Genomic DNA, 25,869 nt, shown 5'->3' on the forward strand with positions numbered 1-25,869 from the left:
TTGTGAAGATTGTGTGACTGTTATTATGACTACCACTTGTTTGTTACCCGGTCGAAACAGAATTCGTTCTCTGGCTCCCAAAGTCACATAATATCACTCGTCTAAACAAACACTGGTAGATCTGTAGAACACTGAAAGCATTCTGGTATTAAATTTTTTAAAAACTTTTTTGGCTGTCTCAAAAAACACCGATTGACAAAAATTGATCGTATTTAATGCTTCAGTGATTCAATTTCCATAAAGTAAAGGTAAACATATCCCCCAACTGGTTCAAAAGACATGTTCAGCATAAATTTTACAATTTAGTTGCGTGTCACAGTAAACACCGGGGAAAAATTCTCGATTTGACTATTTCGGCGAGGAATATACTGCCCGACACATCTGAAAAAGGTAAGAAATTTTTGTTCGAAATATATACTAAATAGAAATGTTAGAACTGACAACGATACCTTACTGAAACTTACAAACGGAATCACGTGGATTATGCGGCTTTAAAACTATCAAATACTTCAAAATAATCGAAGTATATACTCTTAAAAGAAAAGGCACCTACTTCTACGACGAGTTTTCTTAACTTTCCTCGTGCACTGGGCAGTAGTTGAGCTGTAAAAATCTGTGGACAGTTGTTTTATTTTCATGGGCCGACGTGGGAACAAGAGTTCATTATCAAGTAACAAAAATCTAAGAACTTTATTCTCGAGGAACAGGGGGAAACAGAAAGCTTAATATTCGGGGAAAAGTGAATAAGAATCTTACTTTCAGGGACCAGCGAAACAAGGAAAGATATGTTCAGCAGGAAGACCTTTGTTCTCGTAAATTGGTGGAACAAAGAGCATTGAACACACGCAAGACACAAAAAGTCTTAACTTACAGGGAATAAGAGAATAAACGGTATTTTATATCTTTAAGGGAAGAGATTAGCCTGTGTCACAGCCCCCCTCCCCGAAAGAAAACAATCGTCTCTCCGATTTTTTTCTTTCGGAGAGGGTGGCTGTGATACAGGTTAGCCGGAAGAGATTAGAAACAGGAGGATCTGTTTTCAGGGATCAGAGCGGAACGAAGAGCTATATTTTGGGGGAATAAAAGACAATTTTCTTCGCGGGGATACAAAATATGTAAATGACAGAAAAATGCATGAGGACTTGGGAACTTTTATCGGGGAACAATGAGGGTCTGACTATTAATTTACGACATTATCATCGTTGTTTCGCAGTTAAATTTCAAGTCACTGGAGAAGATGTTGCGTTTGTTGGCTTTTTGTCTTCTTTATACAGTGCTACTTGGCAGCACAGGTAAACTTTGATGAGTTTTCTATTAAATATTCTTACGTTCCTGTACCATTGCAACAAACCACTCTTCCTCTAGCATGTTTAACTCATCCTTCCGTCCAACACTGCACTGTAACTCAAAAAGATCTGTTTTAGACCCAAAAATGGGGCCGTTTCGGTGAGTAAAATACAGTACTATTTTTGGGTCTGATTTAGCCCATTTGGAATAGAGTTCTTTTGGCTCGAGTAAACAGGACAGAAATAGCCCTGTATAAGGTAGTCGAAACGAAGACACAGAAGAGCTATTTCAGAAAAATGGGGGGTAGCTTTGATTTTTGAAGGGGTTGAAATGGTGCGTTTGGATGGTTAAATTAGCCCGTCTCGAGCCGTTTCATGCCTCCAAAAAGGGAAATCAAGAGAAGGAAATCGACTGAAAGAGTGACAAAGCATGAGTTGTTATAGCACATAATTGGAGAAAAAATGTGAGAACTTGAAAAACATTAGCCTAAGATTTTTCAAGTTGTAATCCATTCTGACTTAGTCAATCTATGGTCAAAGACACTCGGCAACAATTTTAATACTCTAGGGAGGTTATTACAACAAAAGTTAGCCATTGCTTTCAGGTTCCTGTTAAATGGTTTTTGGGTTATGAAATCACCCCAAATCCTGTGATACCTCCCCCTTAAATATATAAAATGATGACAGCAAAGCCACGATGCTGTCCACAATGCTCTGGTGTGGAATACTACACAACACTATTCTTTCACACACGATATAAAGTTTGTCAAAGTCAAACCCTTTTACAATGGCAGAAATTTGTTGTTGCACAAACATGGCAGGGAGCATCAACAACTGAAACAGTTCTCTTTAAAACTGAAGTGATATGCTGTTTTTAGATAAAGCTGATTGATTGATCATGTCAATTGATTTACAAATCAGAAATGTCATTAAATAGGGTGTTGATGTTCAGCAAGGTGTGGACTCTGCCAATCCCCATTAAAGCCTGCTCTAAGAAAGACAATATGGCTTTGCTGTCTTTATATACCATGTTAAATATAGAAAATGATGACAGCAAAGCCACAATGCTGTCCACGATGCTCTGATGTGGAATAGTACACAACACTGTTCCTTCACACACTATATAAAGTTTGTCAAGGTCAAACCCCTTCTCCAATCCCAACAATTTGTGGTTGCACAAATATGGTTAGTTCATGAGCAGCAGTTCTCTGTAAAAATAGAAATAAAAATTTAAAAAAAAACGAAAGATGAGTCACCTTACTACATATAATTTACCAAATTAAACTACATGTAAAATACTTACATATTTGTATAACATAATGACGAAATATTGGAAGTTGAATATAGAGATACTGATGGCTGCTGGGTCATTGATATCTATCACTGTTAAAGACCCTCACATGGCATAGTTACAGACATTTTATTTAGTTTGTTTGCCACAGGCTATTACTCTATCCAATGTCCAAATGAAATACTTACTACTATTTGCCTAGCTGTTGGCAAGTTTACTAAAGACTTATCTTTTTATTTTTTCAGTGAAGACTCTTGATAATGACTAAATTGATGATAATCAATAATTCTCGGTTTTAGTTTTATCAGATATAAGGCCCTTTAGGAACTTGACATTTTACAATGTTTTAGCTCAACAGGGTTCTTTGTTTTGTAATAGAGCACATTTGAATTTCCAAGCTGTTGCATTGCACGACATCAAATGGCGGCCCAAAAAGGCTGTTGTGTAGGTCCAAAACTGAGTTATTGCTTTAGTTTTTGATAACTGAATAGTTCTTGCACTAGAAGAAGTATATTTAATTTCAACGTGTTGGAGCTCTAGAGTAATAACTTATTTCTTCCCAGAAAAGAGGTTGATAGTATACTTCAGAATAAAGCTAAATTTGCACACACACATGATATATAATCTCAAAGTAACGCATGGCAAGGAAAAAAAAAATAGAAATTGATAATTTGGAGCATTGCTTCTACTGGTAAATGACCAATCAATGCCTAACAGAAAGGATTCCTCAGCAAAAAGCTTCGCACCCAACTGGCATATACCTTGATTACAGTACCACAGAGCAAGGGGAAAAAAACAACAGAAATTGACTATTTGAAGCATTGCATCTACTGGTAAGTGATCAATCAATGCCTAACAGAAAGGATTCCTCAGCAAAAAGCTTCGCACCTAGCTGGCATATACCTTGATCACAGTACCACAGAGCAAGGAAAAAAAAAACAGAAATTGATCATTTGAAGTATTGCATCTACTGGTAAGTGATCAATCAGTGCCTAACAGAAAGGATTCCTCAGCAAAAAGCTTCGCACCTAATGGGCATATACCTTGAAACAGTACTGCAGAGCAAGGAAAGAGAAACAGAAATTGACCATTTGAAGCATTGCATCTTCTGGTAAGTGATCAATCAATGCCTAACAGAAAGGATTCCTCAGCAAAAAGCTTCACACCTAATTGGCATATACCTTGATCACAGTATTGCATAGCAGCCAAACAATATATAAAATGATTAATAATGATAATGATAATATTATTGGAACATGTTGGCAGCTGTTGCTTAAAGATAGGGTAGCTTGGCATAAAACTTAGTACTAATAAATTAATATCACAATAAAAAAAACCAGACCTTTTTTGAACTTAGTGGGGTTTCTTTCGGATTTCTTTTGTTCTGGGATCTTGGCGTAGAGGAAATCAGGGTTACGTGTACTTCCTCCTCATCTTCCCCATCTTCCTGTGCTCCATCTCCAACCTAAAACAGACACACAATGAGTTATCGAACTCCCCCTTCTTTTGGGTGATTTATTCTCAATAGTGCACAGCTATAGATTTGTTTTGAGAAACAAATAACAATGATGAACTTTAGCTGGAGCATGTTAGGAGAATCTAATGCAAATGACAATCCTTGGCTTGCACGTGACGTCATCATTTTCTAAAATCTAAACTAAAGAGCCACCAAAGTTTTTATCCTCATCAGGCATAAGAGGGGCTAACTTTATATCTGTTTACAACTTTTCAGCTTAGTAGCGTGCTTCGTCTGGAAACCAGCGCATTTTGAATTTTAGAGCTATGGCGGTGCGTGACATAGAGCTACGAACGCGTTTGTCGGAAAAATATATACTTATCTCGTGACTTCTAGCCTATTCAGAAGTTAAAGTATTAGGAAAATTGCTTATGTCAATGTTTGTTTGTCCAGTACAGATAATCGGTCGCCTAGATAGACAAAGTAAGTTCCAGATGTTTACAACATGGCGGCGGCTTCATACTGGGCTCTGTAAATTTGTGCAAAATATTTCGACGAATATCTGAAGTCTAGGAAAACGCAGACTCAAAACTTGGAGAAGTGTCTTCTTTACATATCCCCTATAACATCACAATTTCCTCACTTTATCCACTGAATGGTTTCCGAGTTATTTTTTTGTTTCGTGACAGTGCAAGCCACGAACAGTAAACTGTAATGGTAGCTTACCAATAATCCCGAGTTAGAGGAACCATCAGCACTGCTATCAGATCTAGATGCTACACTCCCCTCGGTACATATGGGCGATACGTTGCGTGTAGAATTCGAACCTACAATGGAAAGGCTCACCTGAAAGTAAATGTACAAGAATGTTACAAACGAGATGGTTGTGGTAATAAGTTTAAACGATCCGCAAGTAAGCTTAAGCTCAAGTAGTAAATTATAAAACGGCGATGCAATCAATTGTCCCCTTTTAGATACAAGTGGCACCAATTATTAAGACAAGGGAATCAGCATTCCACAAAATGACTTTCCTTCGCAGTAAAATCGCCAAGGCTAGTGAAAATCAAACTAAGAATTCGCACAGTGACTAAATTTTCCGTTGGAAGACTTGACACGCGCGTTTTGGAAGAGCGCTCTCAAAGATTTCTGGGAGTGACGTAGGTTTGTATCCAGACTCTTTCGCGGGAAAATGATAATCACAAAGTTGTAAATGTTCTTGCCTGATTTTCCACTGTTTCTGCCTTGACAACTGTGAGAAGACCCTTGAATCTTGATCGTTCCTTGAACTCCGGGAAATAGAAACAACATTCTTTGTCATCCTCACATACTGCAACTATGTCACCTCCATCAAGTAGATCATAATAAATCAAATCTAAAAAAAAAAATTGACTAATTGAACAGGAGCACGGGGAATGACATGGGCTTGAACTCCGGTTCAGTTGTAAATGCGAAAGCATTTCGACTCACGTACTACTTACCTGATATCCTTTCGATGGTTGCTGTTGAAAACCCGTTTGCCTCCAGCCATGACTTGACTTCATCTTTAGAAAACGATTTGGCAAAGTACTCCATTTTTAAGCGGTCACTGTATGTTTCCTTGATCATAAACACGGCGATTGAAAGGGCGCCAGGGGAGATGCAGCCTTTCTACCACAAATGGACAAAAGGCAGGCTGGAGTACACAATCATGGGCACCAATGAGAGGTGTACGACTACAACTATCTTTGCTTCTGTTGGACAACCTATCGTGGCTGTCTATCATGTCCCATTTGTAGTTAAAAGCACCATTCAACATAGCGACCTTGAATAACCCAATAGTTACAGTCAATTTGGTGTCCACGTAACCCGGGGGTACTCCCTTATATGGGCTATATAGGTATAATCGGCGCCAAAGGGTATAGTTTTTGAGCCATTCTGGTTTGAAATAGAGTATGGTTTGTGCACTCCGGTCTTGAAATGGGAGTGTTTTTTGAAGAAGCTACTTCTTTATCGTTGTATTTAGACCATCAAAATCTTGTACGTTCCGCAACGGCTTGTCACGTGCCGGGCTTTAGGGGGTCTGAAATAGAACCTTGAAAGCGCCATTAAACATAGCGACCTTGGATGACCTACTGAATAGTTCGGTTATCCAATACTCACACAAAACATCCCGGGGGTACTCCCTTACATGGGCTATATAGGTATGTGGGGCACCAAAGGGTATGGTTTTTGAGCCATTCTGGTTTGAAATAGAGTATGGTTTGTGCACTCTGGTATTGAATTGGGAGTGTTTTTAGAAGAAAGTACTTCTTTATCATTACAATTAAGACTACCAACATCGAGAACGGTGTACTTGTACCTATCGTAACGGACTTTAGGGGTCTGAGCTATAGGGCATCAAATTTTGGGTTGGATCTGAAATAGGGTGAGGGTTTCAAGAAGCTCACCGCACACCCCCACCAAATTTTTTTCTGGGAGTACCCCTCCCAGGGTCACATGTAAGGCAACATAAGAATAAAGATGACCTTGTGGCAGACTTCCTGGAAGACATTTTAATTGGATGATTGCAAAGGTTTGCAAAGCCAATTGCGAAATGACCGTCTGGTCACGTTTTCGCGGAAATAAGCAGATTAATTGACTGATTGAGTGAGTGACAGATTGATAGATCTAGATAGATAGATAGATAGATAGATTGATTAACTGGTTGCTTGGGAATCTAAACCTTTCTGTAGCATTACATGTATCTGAATGGCTCTTTAACTCATCATGCAGCTAACTATAATGGTAATCAAGCACCATAAGTGTGAGGTGGAAATTATAAAATAAATTTTCCACAAAATTAAATACATGTTCAAAGAAGACTTGTTTTTCTCCCGGTCACTTTTTGGTTTACATTACATTCCAGTAATTCAAAAGGCTCTATGAATAAGAGCAGAACCTAACCTTAATTGGGCCCATCTTGGATAAAATGGAAATGGTTGTATCAGTCAGAGTCAAAATGGCTCTACTGGTTGGGGCAGTTGGTGGAAGCAAAATGGCTCTGCTTTGCGATGTCAAAACGGCTCCATTAATAGGAGCTTAGACGGCCTCAATTGGAGCCAACTAGACTTGAACGGAAATAGGTCTACCAGTTTGAGTCAAAACGGCTCTAGTGATAGGGGCTGATACGCACCAAGGGGCTGAATTATTGTACACCGTGGGCCAAATCAGTTTTTGGTGGGGCAGAAAGGGTTTTTATTGGGGTCGATATAGACCAAATTGACAAAATGGCCCCTCGATGGGTCAAATCAGCCCCAGGGGCCTTAGAGCTGAATCGGCACTTTGGGGCTGAAACAGATCTTTTGAATTTACAGTGTGATTCAACAGTGAGGAGTGGCCAAAACAAACAGTCCGTTTTGGAGCAGTTTAGTTCAAACGAAAGATCCCATAGATGCAAGTAAACGAGGGGATAACGTTCTGATACATAACTAAATTCTCAGAACTACAATAAAACAAATTAAGATTTTAAACTTTCACTCTCTAGCACACCATATCAAAAAAAATTCTTGATAGCCAACATTTTCCCTCTAAATGTACAAAGGTAAATAGCATCTAGAGACTGATCGTACACGGTTCCCTATTCCCATTCTTCTCTGTATTTTCAGAGGCATACCTTCGTCGAGCTTGTGAAGGCCACGCGATGTCAATAAACTGCGGCGCAAGGGTTATCGATATTCTGAGCGCATCATATGGACGGACTCAGCTGGGATTGTGCGGACATATGCATAGCGGAAACACAAACTGCCATGCTGGTGTTTCTTGGATGGTAGCTAGGCATGAGTGCCAAGGACAGAGAAGGTGTACTCTACACGCGAAAAACTCTGTCTTTGGAGATCCTTGTCACGGCACCGGTAAATATTTGGAGGTAAACTCAAAATTTAGTCGAAATCCAATATTGAGCAATTTCAGTTTTTAGTGGACAAAACCTTGTACCAAAATAATTTTAAGTATATTACAGTCCTTTTTGTATTGTCTAAAATGCAAGAAATAACACCAAAAACATTTTCCATGGGAAATCGAGAAATTAAATTTCAAAGTTCGGAGAAATTGTGAAAACACAGATAACATTTCATCATCAGTCTCATTTGACCGAAACTATGGTTTACTTTGACTTCAAAATTTGTTTTTTGTTTTTATTAGAAATGATATTCCGTTGAGACGATATTTGGTACAGAGTTCTTGTCCACTTGTTGCTCGAACTTCTGGTGGATTCCTTCTTAAATTCTTTGACTCCCTGTTAGCGAAAATTTTGTGTACTTCACGCAGGACTAACCGTCGACTCAAACTCTGCCTAACATTCAGGCTCACCTAGATACTAACTCTGGTCTTTAATTAAATGCTCTCCTTGTTTTAGTTTTGGTTTATTTGTTTGTTTGTTTTGTGGCGAATTTGTCAAAAAGGCCGCAATTTGGATTTCTTTTAATGATTCAACAATTTTTTGCCACACAATTAACGCGCGTGATGTAGCTGTCTTATTCAACTATGGTAGTTTACTTAGTGCTGCTGACCGGACGGTTCGGCTAATCTGAGAGGTAAAAAAGATCGTCAAACATAGCTTGAAACCAAAGATAAATTAAAGCAAACAAACGATTAAAATCAATAAATGGTCTTCTTGGATTCTGACGTGCGGTCATTGATTTAGGTGAGGTACCAGTGTGTCATGGGTACATCATGCGAAGGTTTGCTGCTGCGGATTTGTGAGAACCATTCAGGTGCAATCCATTGTCATAAGGGGAATATCAACATCATTTCGGCCAACTATGGTCGTTTGACCGGTGGACATATCTGTCCAGGCGTGGTAAAAACCCAAAACTGCGGAGCCGCTGGGTCGCTTGGACAAGTGAGACGCGTTTGCCAAGGAAAGCAGTATTGTATCTTGCATGCAACAAACGGCCATTTTGGTGATCCCTGTCACGGTACAACCAAGTATCTGGAGGTAAGAGTTGTTCAACGCAACATTTTGTTAACTTATGTTTTTCCCTTTACTTTAAGAAATATAAAAAACTCTCTATGTTTCCATCGAGTTTTGGTGCAAATCTACTAGTGTTCTATCACGAATGCCGTTCTCTGATTAGCTGCGCTGGCCAGCAGTGTGCGCTTGTCAACAAACTGGCGGCCGCCTCTTTGCATTTTCGAAGCGTATGTGAAGAGGGCTGTTGTTTAAGATTTGAACCAGTGGTGGATTTATACTATTCGTGATAGATGACTCAGGTTGCACCCTCGTCAACTATCACGCGATAGAAATCGAGAGCGAATAATCTAATTGTTTTAATAGAAACACGAGTGGAAGATTGGTAGAATGAGAAAATGCTGTGGGAACACGAGCCACAGGCAAATATTTCCCATATTTCACTAAAGTTTTATCACTGTTATCAGCATCCAGCCTCATCTACTATCGCCTCATAGAAATCGAGAGAAAAATCCAATTACTTTATTTTTGATAATTTGATCTTTTTTCTGATAACCTGAAACCCCCCCCCCCCCTCCCCTCCCGCCCTACACCACCCTCTCCACGACCCCTCCATCAAGAATCCTCTTGGTTGAAGTATTTGCACTCATGTATCACTGATATAAGTTGAAACAAGTGGACCTCCTGCTACTGGTATTATTATTAGCATGATTCCTTTCATATGGAGCCGGATATTTGATAAAACTAATTGCTCAACTTACTGTTCTTTTGAACAGGTTAGATACAAATGTGAGCCTTGATCAGACACAAAATGGTTTTCTGTGCGTCAAAAACCTGGAAGTGAATTAGAAAAAAGAAATGATCAAATGTAGCTTGTAGTGTTTCCTTGAAGAGATCATTAAACTTCTTTGTTGACGCTGTTCATGGTTTCTCTTACTCCATTAGCATTTACTTCAGTTCCAAAGACCGACCCATTGTCACCAGAAGGTGTTATTGCAAAAAGTGAAGTGAAGACAGCTCTAAAGCGACTTACAAGCTCAGCCCTACCCTCCACAGAGGCCGTTATCCTACACGGCGTGGATGTGGCATTCTTTTTCAAGTTAACAATTAGATTACCGTAAACTTCCGAAAGTAACGATCCCCCGAAAGTCACGTCAAACATTTTACCCACTAATGTATCCCGGAAGTAGCGATCCCCCGAAAGTAGCGAGCCCACCCCCACCCCTTCCCCTAAAATAGTGAGACCCAGGTTCAAAAGTATATTTATTTTTCCAATCCATGGTCAGGTGAAAGTTACGCACTGTAACTTGATTGAAGGCACTCTACAACAAAGAAAGGTATCGCTTATGCCACGAAGCGTTGTGAACTGTCAATTCGTGCTTCATCAGTTAATGTTGCGCCGTGTTAAAACAAAAGCCATAGAATTTTCACAAGCAACAGGAACGTGCATTATAGCAAACTTAGATTCAAATTAATATCATTTTCAACTGGTGGGTATTAAAAGAAACGTTTCTTCAAATTTAAATTGAAAATTCGACCATCGCGCTAAGATGTTTTTACAGCAGACTAAATAGCAGTGCGTCATGAAGTATAAACAGTTCACGATATCTGACTAGCTTTCCTGCCGACCACTGACAACACGGTCTAGACATAAAGAGCCCACCCATGTGGCAGCAACATAGATGTAAACTCGAACAAAGAATTGTGTCCCGTGTTTCAAGAAATGTTTTAACGAATTTCTGTCTTTTATTGCCTAAAAAGAGCCCAGTCCCACCAACAGAAAACTCGCCAACTTTATGTGACGTTTTGGTTTTGTGCTGCCCGAAAGTAACGGCCACTAGATAGTAACGACTCCCCGAAAGTAACGAGCCCCCAAGGCTGCTAATTCCGAAAGTAACGACCTGATTAAATGTATATAAATCATGCCAACAAAATGGCAAAATATGTTACCAAATTTCAAATCAGAACTGCATCTAGTCGAAATATTGCCCATTAAATTTGCCCTATAGTCTATTTCCGTAGTACTAGCCTTACATATTAAATTCTCTTATTTAAGCTCAAAACTCATATCTTTTAAGACCTTTACAATGCACGGTACATTCCTTTAAAGCCCATATAGGAGAAATCTTCTGGCCACAAACACGAGTCGCGGATGGCTGCTATCACAGCTGAAGGAGGTCTCTTAAAATTAAGCAATTAGCTGTGAAGAGGTCACAGTAAAGATAGAGGCTCTTTCAGGCCTGGGAGGGGGGCACTCCCTTATATGGGTTATATAGGTATGCGCGGCCCGAAAGAGTATGATGGTTTTTAGCCGTTTCAGTCACAAATAGGTTATCGATGTTGGCCAGTTTGGTCTCATATAGAGTATGGTAGCCACGTGAGGATGAGTTGTTAGACTGGAACAATCAGATTCTACGAAAACTCGGAACTGTTAACTCAATACCACTGATAGCCACGTGAGGACGAGTTGTTAGACTGGAACAATCAGATTCTACGAAAACTCGGAACTGTTAACTCAACATTTGATAGCGTCTTAACCGCCAGAGATTTGTCGCATTTTTTTAAATTTTCCTTTTAGACTAAATTTACATTTATTGAATTCGTTACATACTCTTACATAGGAAAACAAAGTGATAAAATAAAAAAATAATGTCAGTAATAAATAAGTCATAGGCGTCAGTAAGCAGAAAACAGGACGATGTCCCAATTGATATTTAGCCCCAATAAAAGCTATTCTGAAAATAGTAAGAAAAATGATCGTACTACAACAGTTACTTAGCGTTAAGCTGAATCGTTGAATTGTTGCATCCTTGCGGGTTTATTTTAATGCAAAAAGGCTAATGGCATGGGGTACTGCAGTGGAGTAAATTTCATCGCACAAAGCCGGATTTGAACTGAATTTACTCTAGCACAGTACAAGGCTGGGAGTTGGTAATTTTTTAATTAACACTACGCTTGTTAAATTAAATGCATTTCCTGCCATTTCTCAGGCATTTTTTAGCTGGGATACCTCGGAGTCTCAGTATTGTTGGTTCACGCTTAGGCATTCCTTTCTTATTAATCGCGCCCGCCCCCGCCCAGCCTCCATACTCAAATAGCCGAAACACTGGGCATTAAAATTTCCCACTTTTTGCGTCGAATCATCTTGTTTACGTGAATGACAGAACCATTTCTGCGAATTTTAATGTTTTACTAAATGTTTGTCTTTGCTTTCGCGGCCGTGGTTGGACGCTGCGATCTTGACATAACTGAAACTTCTGCGATTTTACTAACTCCTTTTGCATATCTGAATTGGTTAGTTAGCCGTCAGATCTCAGTGACCTAAATCATTTAATAACGGTAACAGTGTAATCTGATCTGAGGATGTGAACTGAGAATTAATCCTTGATTCTGTTTTCTATTCATTCTTGAAAAATGATCGCAGAAAATTTTGTGTAAACGTGAAAAAATTTTGGTTATCATTCTCGACGCGTGAAAAAGTGCAATATTTTAACGTGATTGAATTCTGGAATGAGGAACGGGGATTGCCTTTCAGCAATGACAGTCGCTCTCACAGTAAGAGGTCTCTTAAAAGAAAGCTTTCAGTTGCGAAGAACTCACGTCACAGATACAGGCTCTTTCAGGTCTCTTTCGATTTCTTTGTGTTTAAGAATGTTTATCTTCGTAGCTGATGCCAAATCTTGACCCATTTATTTCGGTCTAAGCCTCTGATAGGTCGGTCATGTGCCTTAATCAGTGACCTATACAAAGTCAACATTGAATAGGTGTCATGCTCTTAATATACTTGTCGATAACTTAAGATATGTCTTGAATACTGGACATGTATATTGCAATTTGGACATAAATATAGCAACTCTACAGACGAATATCCCTTACCAATATATTGACCATATTTGAAAAACATACTTCAGTCTGTCCGGTCTTAGACAATATATATATATATATATATATATATATATATATATATATATGAACCACCACTATCACTACTCAGTGTTACTGTGTACAAGCAAAGAACTCATTCGAGTAAAGGAAAAAGAGAAATCTTTATCATTTAAGGTAAAGTGCCAATTTTTACCCTTGTTTTTGGGTCATGGTGGTTATTGAGTGATTTTGTTTTCCTTTATTTTATTTTGCTTTTGCGCCTAGAAAAGAAAGAACCAGTCTGTTTTTAGCTAAAACTTGTTTTGGCGTGGTGAGGTTCAAGTTTGAAGAGTTCTTCTACAAAATCACTTTTGTTACAAATGCATACAGAAGTACTTTTAAAGTTAATTTTTTTTTTTAGATAAATCTGATGAAAGAGGTTTAGCAGTCGTGAACAGCGCAATTCTATTTATTTTTGAGAACAGGCCACAAAAGGGATTTTTAACGAACAGGGTAACAAGGAAGTTTATTGTCAACAAGGCCAACAATAGTTTCCTTCTTCGGGAATCTTTGGAAAAAGAGGTTACATTCGAGTTTAACCGTGAAACAAAGGTTTTTACATTCAGTTGGGGACTGACCGAAGGGTGAAGAGATTAAAATGCAAGGAAACAGGAGGACACAGTGATTTTTAGAGTCCAAGGGAATAATTTAATTTTCATGCGTGGCGGATCAGCTGAAACTCTTTGTGTAACATCTGACTTTTTTAATCATTATCTCTACAGATTCGGTTAGACTGCATCACAGGTTAATTTTACGACCAACGATGCCTCGTTTGCTGACGTTTTGTTTTCTTGCAATGCTTTTTGGAGGCACAGGTAAGTTTGATTGATTTATTAGCCCAATAATTTATTATTGATGCTCCTGTGCACGCCCCGCTTCCATTCATACAATGGCCGTCGTGTTCTACACTTTTAACTCTTATCTATGTCCCAGCGCCTTTTTATGATTTAAGTAAGCAGTAGCTGTGAAAATGAGCATATTCGGTTTAAGCCCACAGGTGATCAAAATGTAATTTCTCATTGCCATACCGACATATGGACTACAGCCGATCAAACAGACCCGAGATAAGAAAATAGGTTTCTATCATACAATGTGGTAATGCTCTGATCTACTACCTAATTCCTCGGTAGAACTACAGTTAAGAGTAAGGTGTGGCAGCTAGCCAGTTAGAAGGCTTCAAGTTTTCAGCATACAATTAATAGATTATTTCCGCGAGTTGCCTTTTGCCTGCTTCAATTCGAGTCTTTTCATGTACAGAAGAGTTTGATTTGTATGAAAATAAGAGTGCAGATGAATCGAACTTTCATAACAATGGTTTTGCACGAAAACTCGTTTTGACACAGAGGCAAAAGGCAACTCGGAAATGGCCCATTATTAAAAACTGAAAGAAATGATGCTAGTCTTTAATTCTTCCTTCCTGTACATGCTTGATCCCTTTAGTTTACGCACATTTTTGACTCAGACTCTCAACGAAAACAAAATAGTCATAACAAATTAACAAAGATCACGATTAATTTTTATTCTGTAATATTCTCTGTACTTTCAGGGGCATTATACTTTCGCCGAATTTGTGAAGGCAAGTCGTTGACAATTAATTGCGGCGCAAGGGTTATCGATATTCTGAGTGCATCGTACGGACGGACTCAGCAGGGGTTGTGTGGACGTAACGGAAACAAAAACTGCCATGCTGGAACTTCAATGAGGGTGGCTAGGTTTGAGTGCCAACAACAGCACAGATGTGTTCTGTACGCTAAAAACTCAGCATTTGGAGACCCGTGTAAAGGCACCGCTAAATATCTGCAGGTACGCTCAGAATTGAATTGTTAGGGAGCTAAAGCAATGACGACGGCGACCCCGAGGACAACGCCTAGTAAAAAATGAATTTATATTTTATCTTCGCATTTAGCAATTGTCTAGATCTGTTCAATAGGTCTCAGAACTTGCTCAAACTAAATATGTAACGCCAGCGTTCAATCTCATATGAAAATACGAAAAATTAGCTTCCGTGGCTCGCGTACTCTCCAAAATACTTGGAACTAAGTCATTTTACGTTGTTGTTGTTGTTGTTGTTGTTGTGCAGAGAGCGGCTAAGAAATTTACAAAGACTTACTACGATTATCAGTTGAGTAAGGCGGGACGAAAGTATGGTCACCAAGTTTTAACGTAAAAATCGTGTTGTTGTCACGAGCAACGAGCTCCGTATCCGTTGGCAACTTGTCCGCCTTTGACGTCAATTGGCAGCAAAGCGCGCGAAATTGTAGGCGACGCGACAGGCGACCAACGGCTGCTGATATTGTTACCAACGGAAACGAGGTAAGTTGCCCGTGACAACAACACGATTTTTACGTTAAAACTTGGTGACCATACTTTCGTCCCGCCTTACTCAACTGATAATCGTAGTATAACGCACGTGAAGTTAGAAACTGTTTGGTGGCGTTGTCGCTGCCGTTGCCCTCGTGGTTTGCTTAAGGTCTCTAATTTTTTACAAAACATTATTTTTGAGCTTTTTAGAGGCTTGTGCCATCATTTGCCTAGTACAGTAAAGTCAAACGAGTCTCTTATTCCACCGAATAACACCGAAGTTTCTTGATAAGAGGGTTTTCAAAAGAACGAAGTCTATGACAAACGGCGAAGGGCAAAGACGCTACAAATATTATCATTTTAGCGTACACAGAACGTCTAATAAAAACGGCTAATGTTCAGTTCTCACTGTTTGCCGTTTGTAGGCGTCTGTAAACGTCTCTTATAGATTATTAGCTTATTGGGAAGCTTCGTCTTGACTTTCGCATGGAATAAGCGTGACGAGTCGAAACGACAAACATTTCTCAGGTATTTCTCGCTATCTTGATATTGTGTGCAGGTAAGATAAATAAGGTCAACTTACCTTCAATACTCCTGTTCCGAAGGCTGCTTCAAGACTTCTCGTTTGACAGCAAAGCATTTAAACTTTTTAAGTTCATGTCCGGTTTTAGTGAACTGTTTTCGATGTGAGACATACGCGAGTGCAAACTCTGACGCGTGTTGCCTTGCTTTTTAGCGCGAAAATTAATAGGCTTCCTTTTACCTTATAAGGTTTACCCTAAAACCAGAAGCTAAAGTTTCCGCTTAACAGTGTAATCATTAACATGGGGAATTAAAACTGGTTAAAACCAAAGAAAACTACAAGTAAACAAACATGAAATTAAAACATGCCGACTAGATAGATAATAAAACTGAGATATTGTCGCGTGATCTGCAAAGGCTAAATCTGACAAATTCTTTATATTCACGGGTATTGTATCATTGCCAACTAACAGGTAACATACCAATGTGTGTACACAACCAGACCAGAAGTCCTGCTTCGGATTTGCGAGGGTCTTTCACGCACAGTCCGTTGTTACCGGGGGAAGAAGATCAACATCATTGAGGCCAACTATGGTCGTTTGACCGGAGGACAAATCTGTCCAGGACCAATCAAGACAACATACTGCGGAGCTGCTCGGTCGCAGGCTAAAGTGAGAACGGCATGCCAAGGAAAACCACAATGTGTCTTGCAGGCGAAAAACAGCATTTATGGTGACCCCTGTCGTGGTACAAAGAAATATCTGGAGGTAGGAATTATTCAGTTCAAATTATTTCTTTTAGATTGTATATTTCTTCTTCTCAGTATATCCCTTCATATGTTATAGTTTTTTTTCGTTGGCATTCTTTTTTTTAACTTATTTGTGAGAATTTGTCCTTTTTCATGTTCCATTCCCCTTCTCCGCTGTCGAAAGCCCCCACCCAAACATCCTCCTCTTCATTTCAAACTTTATAAGATGAAGAACTTGGAAGCAGAAACTCCGAGATACCATAGTACGTCATGTTGGTTGGAATAATATATCACCAAGATGCCTCGTGCTTTTTAACAGGATTTGGTTTCTTTGCAGAGATTTAAAAGCACCGAGGAAATTCAAGTAAGACCAATCCCCCACTTTATTCCTTTTGGCTACAGGTCAGATACAGTTGTTACTGACACGACATGGTCTAACGCGCGTCAACTGACAGGAAGTATAGTTAAAAATAAAAGAACAAATGTAGCTTGTAGTTTTCGAGGAATACAATCAATAAACTACTCGTTGACGCTGGCTATTGCCCCTGTTACTCAATTATTTTAATTCTCTACCCTAAGTGTGACATGTTTGTTTCCAGGGAGGGGGACTCTCATGTAAAAAGGAGGGAGGTGCTCGTCGGAAATTTTAAAAAGAACCCCTAAGAGTTACAACACATTTTCTCCTGTCATATACGTCATAATTTTTTTTCAGCTCATTATGCCCTAAAAGGTACCTTAAAAAATCCCGCTGTGAGCCTTTTGAGGCTGAGCACCCTAAGAGGTATTCAAATGCTTTTTACTCCCTAAAGGGGACGACGAACACCCGGTCCTTTTCACATGAGAGTCCCCATAGGAGCTTTTTCGTCGAATTCTGTCCTACATCAAGACAAGCTCGGCAAGTTACCGATTTCAACAATTCCAATTAACAGTCTTCAAAATTATATTAGAAGTTGATCTTTTATCCTGAAATGAGAGAAAATGTGTGACTGGAAGGTCCGAGTCATATCAGTCTTCGTTTTTTCCTTGAAACCTTAATGGCCGAGCGTGTACAAACTGATATCACGATTGTACCCTTGTTATCTCACATGCAATACACAACTCTCAATCACCGAAAGAAGTGGGACTGATTTGTCTATCAATTGATTTCCATAACTTGGAGTGAATGACAATAACAAGCAGATAGGTTAAAGGGCTCTAGAGAAGTGTTATTACGAGTTCAGTGTGTACGATGTTGTTGTAGTGTCCGGGGGGACCCCCATATAAAAAGGACGGGGGACCGGTGCTCGCCAGAAATTTTGAAAAGAACCCGTGAGAAGTACCAAGATCCTGTTTTGTGGGCGTGGCTTGAAATGTTTTTAACTCCTAAGAGGTACCAACTCTAAAACACACATCATCCCCTATCATATTTTTTCTGCTCAATACTTTAAAAGGTATCGCAAAAGTTCCCGCTGTGGATCTTTTGAGGCTAAGTACCCTAAGTGGTACCGAGACCGCTTTTTTATATATGGCTCCTGATTTCAAGCAGCTTTTTTTCGTTGCCAGCAACTTTTTGCATTCTTAGCAATTTCTAGTTTCCTATCAATTCTGAGAAATCGAAGCAGCTTTTAGTGCTTAAATTGCCCTTGTTTCCTTATTTCACAATGTGTTTTAGTAGGCAACTTATTTATTTTCTGTGAAAAAGAAGCCAGATTCCCCTCCCCACTAGACCAGATCATGGGTGCAAGATGCATGCAGCGGGCTGCTAGGTAAGCGTTTTTTTTTTTTAAATATATATATATATAGAAATGGCGGACGAAGATTCACATCCGACTGACTCGAGTGTCTCAGGTGAAGAAGTTTAACAAGATTTATATTAATATTGATGCGTAGTGTTAACTCATACATTTTTTGGTTCTAATTGAGGACAAGGTTATTTAGCCACGTTAGTTACGCTGCAAAACTGCAAAGAAAAGTTTAGAAATCTTATGCTTTTCTATCAGACCAAATTAACGACTAGAGCAGCAATTCTTTTTTTTGGAGGCGGGGACAACTTTTGAGCTGCTTTTTGAGAAATTTCTGGAAACTTGTTGGGAAATCTCGAGCAACTTGCGGAAAACCCTATTCCGGACTGCCCACCGCTCCAAGCGAAAAATAAAAACACTGAACGCGCGCCAACCAGCCCAAATCCTTCAGGACATTCGAAAGATGTTGCCAGTACCCGCCATGGATCATCATATTTTTTTCTTTTAAACTGTTTTCGCCTTAATAAATTTTCACTGCGTTTCCGGAAGCAGTCGGGAAAATTTGGCTTGAAATTTAAAAGGAGTTTGACATTGCTGTTCATGATGGAGAACCGGAGTATAAATATATTAGCTCATGTCACACTGAGCCACCAATCTATTTTATTTGCGTAACAAAATCACTTTGTGAATCACGTGATATGATATCAGTTATAAAGCTCAGAAACGTCCCGCCGCTGTCAGAAAGCCTGAAACCCGACAAGACAGGAGAAGTGGAGAAAGAACTTCAGAGAACTTGCGGCGAGCTGAGGAAAAAGCAACCATTCTGCAATTTCATTTAAAAAATTACGCCGTTTTAGACCTAGACTCTCAAAGGAATAACGTTAAAAAACTTCCTGTTCTTAAAACAAGACTGTTTCCTCTAGTTTGAAATAAAAGAACTAGTATAAAAGTAATTTGCTCTTTTGTCGTATTTCCAGCCAGCTTGGTTTAGTTACACTTCAATTCACGACTGGTTTTCCGTAAAATTCCGTTAAAAGCCCTGGGCTCATACAACTTCGTAAGGGGTCTCGAGTAGGCTTATAGACCGGGAGTGGGTAATACCCGGGAGGAGGCTTATAAGCGGTTAAAAAACGTTTCGAAATAAGCTGGTGAAACTAACATCTAACAGCATAAAAGGATGATTTGTGTTCTTAGGAACAAGAAACACAAGGAACAAGTAAGAAAACAAGTATACGAAGCACAGACAGAGTTCTTTGTATGAAGCTTCCTCATGAGAGCAATTGCCGGCCGATGAGGTACGGGGCTAATAACCGAAATCTTTTTACATACATATAGATGGGCCTACAGCCGAGGGGAGTTATAACCGAGGTTTTACGGTATGCATTTCTAAGTTCAGTAACAAACAAGTTACTACTAACTTGAATAATAATATTTAGTGCACGTGATCGACGTGTATTTTCTTTTTCCAAAATGCGTACGTTTGTCCAGTAGACAGTGAGGAGAATTAAGACAATCGTCAATTTGAATTGGGCATCACAATTAGTGGTGATGTATTCCTGAACAAATTCTATGAAGGAACTGCGTAAGGACAGTGAAAACGTGCACTCAGAACCGGGACAAATGAAAATAATAGCTGGTTTTTACATGACGTCACTAAAATTCAAACTACAAAACTAGTGATCTTCCTGAGATTTTACTTTAATGATGTATAAGAGCAGCTGAAAACTAATATTCATAAAAATTTTCGCTCCGAATGGGTTCTCGGTTTTGTGATATACTACACTTGAATTTCTGAGCTTTTGCGTGACGCGGCATTTATTTCGGGGAATTTGGCTATCTGAACAGTTCATATCTTAGAAAAAGTATTGTTTTAATGTTTTAGAGTTCCTCGAGGGATAAATTCACGCTTTTGTAGCAAAACTCAGTGACAAATGTTTCTGTTTCCGGCCGCCATATTGGTGCCCATACGGATGGGCAACAGCATGGCGTCTCCATACAAATCTCTAATTTTGGGTAAAAAATTTCTCCGCATATCTTGCATAAGAAAAATTGCTGTGACCAGAAACTTGGCGCGAGTCTTTGCATATTTACCTTCTTTCATTTTCCAGATTCTGTACTTTATCTATTGAACGGTTTTGATTTTTATTTTTGTCTATTTTGAATGTCGTGACACTGAAAACCAGCAATAAGTTCACAGAGATAGATGAGCGTACAACACAAAGTTTAATGATCTCATAATGGAAACTACAAGCTACATTCGATCATTTCTTGTTCAAGTTAGTTATTTTTCAGCTCAGTCTGGTCCCGCCATGCACGGGACAATGGATGAACACACCTGTATCTGACCTGTTGGAAAATGAAATATGAAACATGATTAGTTATTCTAAAAGGAAGGACTTTTGGCTAAGGACGCTGTACGGTAGGCTGAGCCCTCGAGGCATGCCATGGTAAACGTCAGATTGCCTTTCATTGTGTTTACTTTTCCTCGGATTATTAAATAATTCATCTGGAAAATAAAAGATATTTCACTTGTTTAAAACAAAAGTACTCATCCAAGTTCATGTACAAACAGCAGACGGAAAAAGTTAGATCTTGCCTCTCGCAGGATTCGCGATGTGCAAAAATTACTGTCTAACTGACATGATTATTCCCTGTTTGAAGCGACTCTGCTAGGATGAGGGCAACATGATTAAATACAGCCTCAACAAAATGGAAAAACGCTAATGATGTAATAAAAAAAAATAAAAAAGGAGACAAAACACAGGAACAAGGGCGGTACGTAAAATGTAGTAAAACATTATTTCTACAGGATAGTCCATTATGAATGGTGAACTTTTCCAAATGTATTCTGGGACATACAAGGAAGAACGGATCTTTACTGTCACCTGGTTTAATTCACATGAAGCAGATGTAAAAGTGAGGATACAGAATGTAGTAGTGTCGATAGTCTTGGGGAGTAAGCACTGGTTACAGGTCTCAGTGAGGTCGACAATGTCACTAGCGTTTCCCTCAAAAATACCGAGAAATGCCTTTCTATCAAACATAGGCTCTGCCAGTGAATTCGCATGTCGCACGTCCTCGATGTCGTAGTCCCTGGTAAAGGTTTTCGCAGCCGAGCGACAGCGGCGAAAGGCGCGAGTATCCTGGGAAGAGGAGGAGCAGCAGGAGTAGAAGGATGATGATTTTGGAAATTAACTGTTTCAATCTTGGGCTCAAGTTAGGTGCATCATTTTACTGCGACAGTTTGCCTTTGAAAAGTTCTTGGTTCCTTCGTTTCTGGAAATTTCATCTCTTGGTACTGGAAATCGAATGGCCTTCATAGGTTTCGCAGGCAATGATGTTTCATAAACCACTTTTTAACTAATTGTTTATGTATGTTCAGTTAGACTGGTTTCAAAGAAAAAAATCAAGACGGAGGGAAAATCATCAAAGTTATAAAATACCTAAATAGACTGCGGACAAAAGCTGATGTGATGTCAATGGCGGTAGAAAAGAATTTAGAATTCCCACCACATTTGTTTAGCTCTTCATGTGACAAATGGGACACCGAGCTTCGCAGTGAATTGTTTGTTCGGTTCCTTCGCAAACCCTCAACAACAAGCCATCATCAAAAAGTGCTGCGTTATGTACGCTCTCATGCTTTTCCTGTAGATTGGTAATATATCTACATCCAGCGTGGTTAAGAAAATCTGTTTAAGCCTTTTTTGTTTTGCGACTGAGTGAGCTTTTGTTTGGGGCCTCTCTCACTCATAAGATAAGCCTGTTAGCAAGCAAGCAAGTCATGCATGTAAATGCAGTTACGATTCTGAGTTTTGACAATCAAATGCTTAGATTAACTTGTATCTGCCTATTTACTAATATTCTTTAAAATCTCTTATATTTGATAACCTGTTTAGGCAGGAACTCAAATGAAAGAGCTGAAGCCAGGGCAAGAGAGTAAATCCCTTATATAGGCCTTAGTTTCAGGTTAATATCTCTCAAGTTATTGTTAGATGTGGTATCCAATTCTTTCGCGACTAACGTTACCAGGTGCATTGTATAGATGTTTTCGTGAAGGGCAAAAATGCGTGTAAAGCCGCTTGGGTTGTTCAAGTGATGAAATTAATTTGTTTCACAGGATTGGCTATTCCTAGACCGTCCTGAGATTTCAGTTTTCTGGGGGTAGTGATCCAAAAATATCTTGAGATGGATTACCTTAGTAGGAATAAGGCCTATATGGGGGATTAACCATGTTACCCTTCATGCTCTCTTGAAGGAATATACTCGCTTTGAACCCACCGCAAGATATTTCACGGTCCCTTCACACGGGTCTCCAAAGGCCGACTTTTTAGCGTGCAGAGTGCAGCTGGACAGTCCCTGGCACTCTTGCTTAGCCACCTTCATTGACTTTTTAGCATTGCCACAGTTTGTGTCCCCGTTATGTCCACACACTCCTTGCTTTGTGCGTCCATACAATGCACTCACAATTTTGATCCTCTTTGCAGCAGGGCAGGTTATTGTCATCGCTTCATCCTGACAAACCTGGCGGCGTTTGTCTAAGAATGAATAAATAATAAATAGCTTAACTGTGACTAAACTAATAAATAGCTAAACTATAACTGCGTTAAATCTTGTAGCACTATTTTTCTGTTACTAGTTCCTTCGGGTAAGCAGAAACGTTGATTTTGAATGAAACTAGGACAAGCCTTATATAGAGAGAGATACGGGGAGTGTTAATGGCCGGGGGGGTGGTCTCTTTGACGGTTGACGGTTAAATTTTAGGCCATTTCACCGTTGACAGTTAATTTTTCGGAATGACGTTTTTAACAAGAAATTGAAGCGAAAATGTGGCTGTGATATTTGAATAATCTAATTAGTCCTATAGTTTGTGCATTAAAAATTAGGCTTTTGGGCTTCAACCATGTGACTTATTAGCGTAATTACTTCCCCTTTAGTACCGCTGGACATATTAATCGCCTGCTTCCGAGACTAGAAGTTAAAGGACTTGCACATATATGTATTTTTGTGATATTTTAAACAATCATTTATAAACAGCATATCTTGACCTTTTTTCATCAATAGATCGATCGTTTAGTTCTTAATTAAGGATATTTGAGACACTTGAGGCTAATATTGGCTTGCTCATTTGACGGTTGAAGGAAAAAATATGGCATTTTTGACGGTTTATCTTTTACTAATCTTACGTACACCGGCAGCATTTTCGTTTGCGGTCTCTTACATCATTGTATTTAGTTAATTTATTGGCCATTTCACGTTTGATCTTATCAAGGTTTACCTGCACTGACAAATAACACTGCGAGGAAACAAAAAGCCAACAAACGCAGCATCATCCTTGTAACTTGAACCTGTAGTATCTGTAATTGTAACAGAAATCAGCAGTTAAAGAAACTCAACACCCCCTCTCCCTCTCCTGTTTCATGATATTTTCCCGAGAATACGAATATGGCCTATGAAAGATTTCTCATGTTCCCGATTCAGAAGAATTGTTATGAGTGCGAATTTCACCCGATCACACGATCCATTTCTGTTAACATTGCAGCAACTGAAATCCGCTGACCAGTGTACATCACAGTATTATTTTAAAATATGCTGATTTGCGCGGGTTGGATCTCTGAAGCCAACAATAAATTTAATGACTTTTACTCAGGTTAGGTCCATCTTTATGTGTCGTCATTCGTTGGATTGTGTGGTTCTTGAAACAAATAAGTCTGTTCCTTAGAAAGGTGTTTTCACTGGGTTCTACCACCTTAAAGCATGCGATAAATCTGAAACGAAGTGAAGCCGCAAATAATCTGCGTATGTAATAAACCTGATAACCTCTCAAGGGATCATTGACCTTAATGTTTCAGGGTTCATTCAGTGGATCTGTTTAAACCATCTACGTCATCTGCCGGCTTGATAACAGATTTGTAAGATTTTAAACTTTGTCTGTTAATAATTTTTGTTGCGAATACACATTACTCTTTGTAAAAGCTTTGTTTAGAACTGAGGCTGTCAGGTAGAAGCAATCAATAATGTATGTGTTGTTGTTCTTGTTTGTTGAAGCAAGTACGCTTAGAGAGAAAAAATGCAGTAAAATAGGCATAGTACTGTAAATTACAAAACAAAATACAACTGGATAGTAAGAAAGGCTGATGCAAGAGAAAACGGAAAAAGTAAAATCTGTATTTGATTATTTTTCTCAGATTGTAAACAAATGTATGCTAAAATATATGCAATGCCGCGGGAGGTATCGCAATGTAAATTACAAAACAAAATTCATCTCGATAGTAGAAAGGACTTGTGCAACAGAAGAATGGAAAAGGGAAAACTTGTATTTGATTATTTCTCTGATATTTCTCAATAGAAATTTACTTCCGCAAGTTTGCACTCGACCTTTTGAAACCTGAATAATTGACACGAATCGCATTACATTTTTAGGGCATATAGCGTATGGATTGTGAGAGCTTTTTTTGATACCGAATCTGTTTTTGGTTCAAAACTATAAAGCAAATTAACTGTTTTTAACAGAAAGCTTGCGAAGGCTACTTGTTCCCATTATTACCATAAGACCTAATGGCAAATAACTTTGGTTAAATATCGAGACTTTAAATGCAGTGAAGATAACAAAAAGAATCCTTTTGTCTCGATTTTAGCAGTGTCTTGGATAGCCAATGGATTGCTGACAATTAAAAAATAAGGAATTTCGTAATGGTAGTAAGCTATGATTCAATAACTGCCTCGCGCTCAAGTGTTCCTCCTTGGCTGGAGTAAGGTGCCCATCAGAGTGGGTGCATATGATATTGTAGGCCTATTGCACTTGAAAATCAGAACCCAACCTAACTACTAACCTCCACAACAAGCGTCTCCGTATAGCAGAGTGCAAACGTGTTAAGTCTAATCCGGCGAGAGCAAAAAAAAAAAAAAAAATGGAGTTGGAGGTAGCTTGTCGATTTTTTCGTTCCTGTCCCAGTTTTTGCGCGGCTAGAATGCTTAGTGTTCGTACAAGAACGCTTGATATCCAAGCTACATAACCATCAACCACCGCGCTCCTTGTTTCAACCTCTTCGCCGACGAAACGCAACAGCGCCTGGTAACAGCACAAAGAAACTAGGCAACTCCAATGAGTATTTCGTTTTAGTTCTTGAATTTCAACTGATTCATATCAGTAAGAATGGAAACAAGACTTAATTTGCATTCAGAAGTAGGCTCTAAGAGCTCGTTGATCTTTAGATGTTTGCTTAGGGTTAACATGTTCTCTGAACACCAAAGATAAAACTGTTTAAAGAAAAATTCCTGTTTTCTTCGAATAGATTGCTTTGTTTTCTCTTCCCTGAAAATAACGCCGTGGCCTTTTTTTCGCCCGTTCCTATAAAATAAAGTCTTTACTCCCATGAATATTAAATCAATTCAATTTTCCATTTCCACAAAATAAACGTGTGTTCTCTTGTTCCCTGAAAGCAAAATCTCGGAGAGATTAAATGATCTTTCCCCCTGAAAAAGTCGAAATGTTTTATTCTCTGTAAGTTAGTTAAAATGTTACAAGAGACTTTCGTCTCCGGTAGCAATGGCTTTTCCGATTTCGTCTTCTTGGGCGGCTTCAGCTTATGCTGGTTTTTCGCATATTTCTACAATAGAACTTTAATTTGAGCTTTCAAACCGGCTAAGCTAGGCTCTCTCTGTTTGCAGATGACTTTTTCAATGACTTTGATAC

General features: G+C 39.0%; 3 protein-coding genes across 5 annotated transcripts; 2 read left to right on the top strand and 1 right to left on the bottom strand.

Moving 5' to 3' along the window:
• Positions 1-131: 131 nt before the first annotated feature.
• Positions 132-11,689, top strand: LOC110050351 (L-rhamnose-binding lectin CSL3-like). 2 transcript variants are annotated; one of them, XM_089286253.1, is made up of 5 exons: positions 132-390; positions 1,214-1,292; positions 7,657-7,916; positions 8,694-8,987; positions 9,906-11,689. In XM_089286253.1, the coding sequence occupies exons 2-5, from the start codon at positions 1,238-1,240 to the stop codon at positions 9,969-9,971; spliced, it is 675 nt and encodes a 224-aa protein (XP_089142379.1). In that variant the 5' UTR covers positions 132-390; positions 1,214-1,237; the 3' UTR covers positions 9,972-11,689. The 2 variants fall into 2 exon arrangements, with proteins under 2 accessions (XP_089142379.1, XP_089142380.1); XM_089286254.1 differs by lacking the exon at positions 9,906-11,689 and adding an exon at positions 9,737-9,879 and having other exon boundaries at positions 196-390.
• Positions 11,690-12,950: 1,261 nt separating this feature from the next.
• On the top strand, positions 12,951-17,135 carry LOC110050245 (L-rhamnose-binding lectin CSL3-like). Of its 2 annotated transcripts, XM_089286252.1 has the most exons (5): positions 12,951-13,019; positions 13,607-13,699; positions 14,431-14,687; positions 16,181-16,474; positions 16,793-17,135. In XM_089286252.1, the coding sequence occupies exons 2-5, from the start codon at positions 13,648-13,650 to the stop codon at positions 17,018-17,020; spliced, it is 831 nt and encodes a 276-aa protein (XP_089142378.1). In that variant the 5' UTR covers positions 12,951-13,019; positions 13,607-13,647; the 3' UTR covers positions 17,021-17,135. The 2 variants fall into 2 exon arrangements, with proteins under 2 accessions (XP_089142378.1, XP_020611809.2); XM_020756150.2 differs by having other exon boundaries at positions 12,955-13,699; positions 16,858-16,990.
• A 3,241-nt stretch (positions 17,136-20,376) lies between these two features.
• On the bottom strand, positions 20,377-23,152 carry LOC149113686 (D-galactoside-specific lectin-like). Its single transcript, XM_089286258.1, has 2 exons — positions 22,455-23,152; positions 20,377-20,522 (listed from the first exon to the last, which is right to left on the bottom strand). Exons 1-2 carry the CDS (start codon positions 22,677-22,679, stop codon positions 20,454-20,456), a joined length of 294 nt encoding a protein of 97 aa, XP_089142384.1. The 5' UTR covers positions 22,680-23,152; the 3' UTR covers positions 20,377-20,453.
• Between the last annotated feature and the right edge of the window lie 2,717 nt (positions 23,153-25,869).

This window comes from Orbicella faveolata, unplaced genomic scaffold (genome assembly GCF_042242905.1).
Source record: "Orbicella faveolata isolate gen_17 unplaced genomic scaffold, um_ofav_v1 contig_14, whole genome shotgun sequence".
In the NCBI taxonomy this organism is placed as follows: Eukaryota; Metazoa; Cnidaria; class Anthozoa; order Scleractinia; family Merulinidae; genus Orbicella; species Orbicella faveolata.

Excerpts from the sequence above, each read along its gene's own strand:
- LOC110050351 (XM_089286253.1), top strand. The coding sequence starts at position 1,238 with ATGTTGCGTTTGTTGGCTTTTTGTCTTCTTTATACAGTGCTACTTGGC. Across the intron at positions 1,293-7,656 it reads AGTGCTACTTGGCAGCACAG|AGGCATACCTTCGTCGAGCT; the intron begins GTAAACTTTGAT and ends CTGTATTTTCAG. Across the intron at positions 7,917-8,693 it reads GCACCGGTAAATATTTGGAG|GTGAGGTACCAGTGTGTCAT; the intron begins GTAAACTCAAAA and ends TCATTGATTTAG.
- LOC110050245 (XM_089286252.1), top strand. The coding sequence starts at position 13,648 with ATGCCTCGTTTGCTGACGTTTTGTTTTCTTGCAATGCTTTTTGGAGGC. Across the intron at positions 13,700-14,430 it reads AATGCTTTTTGGAGGCACAG|GGGCATTATACTTTCGCCGA; the intron begins GTAAGTTTGATT and ends CTGTACTTTCAG. Across the intron at positions 16,475-16,792 it reads GTACAAAGAAATATCTGGAG|AGATTTAAAAGCACCGAGGA; the intron begins GTAGGAATTATT and ends GTTTCTTTGCAG.
- LOC149113686 (XM_089286258.1), bottom strand. The coding sequence starts at position 22,679 with ATGACAATAACCTGCCCTGCTGCAAAGAGGATCAAAATTGTGAGTGCA. Across the intron at positions 20,523-22,454 it reads GGACCGTGAAATATCTTGCG|GTCAGATACAGGTGTGTTCA; the intron begins GTGGGTTCAAAG and ends ATTTTCCAACAG.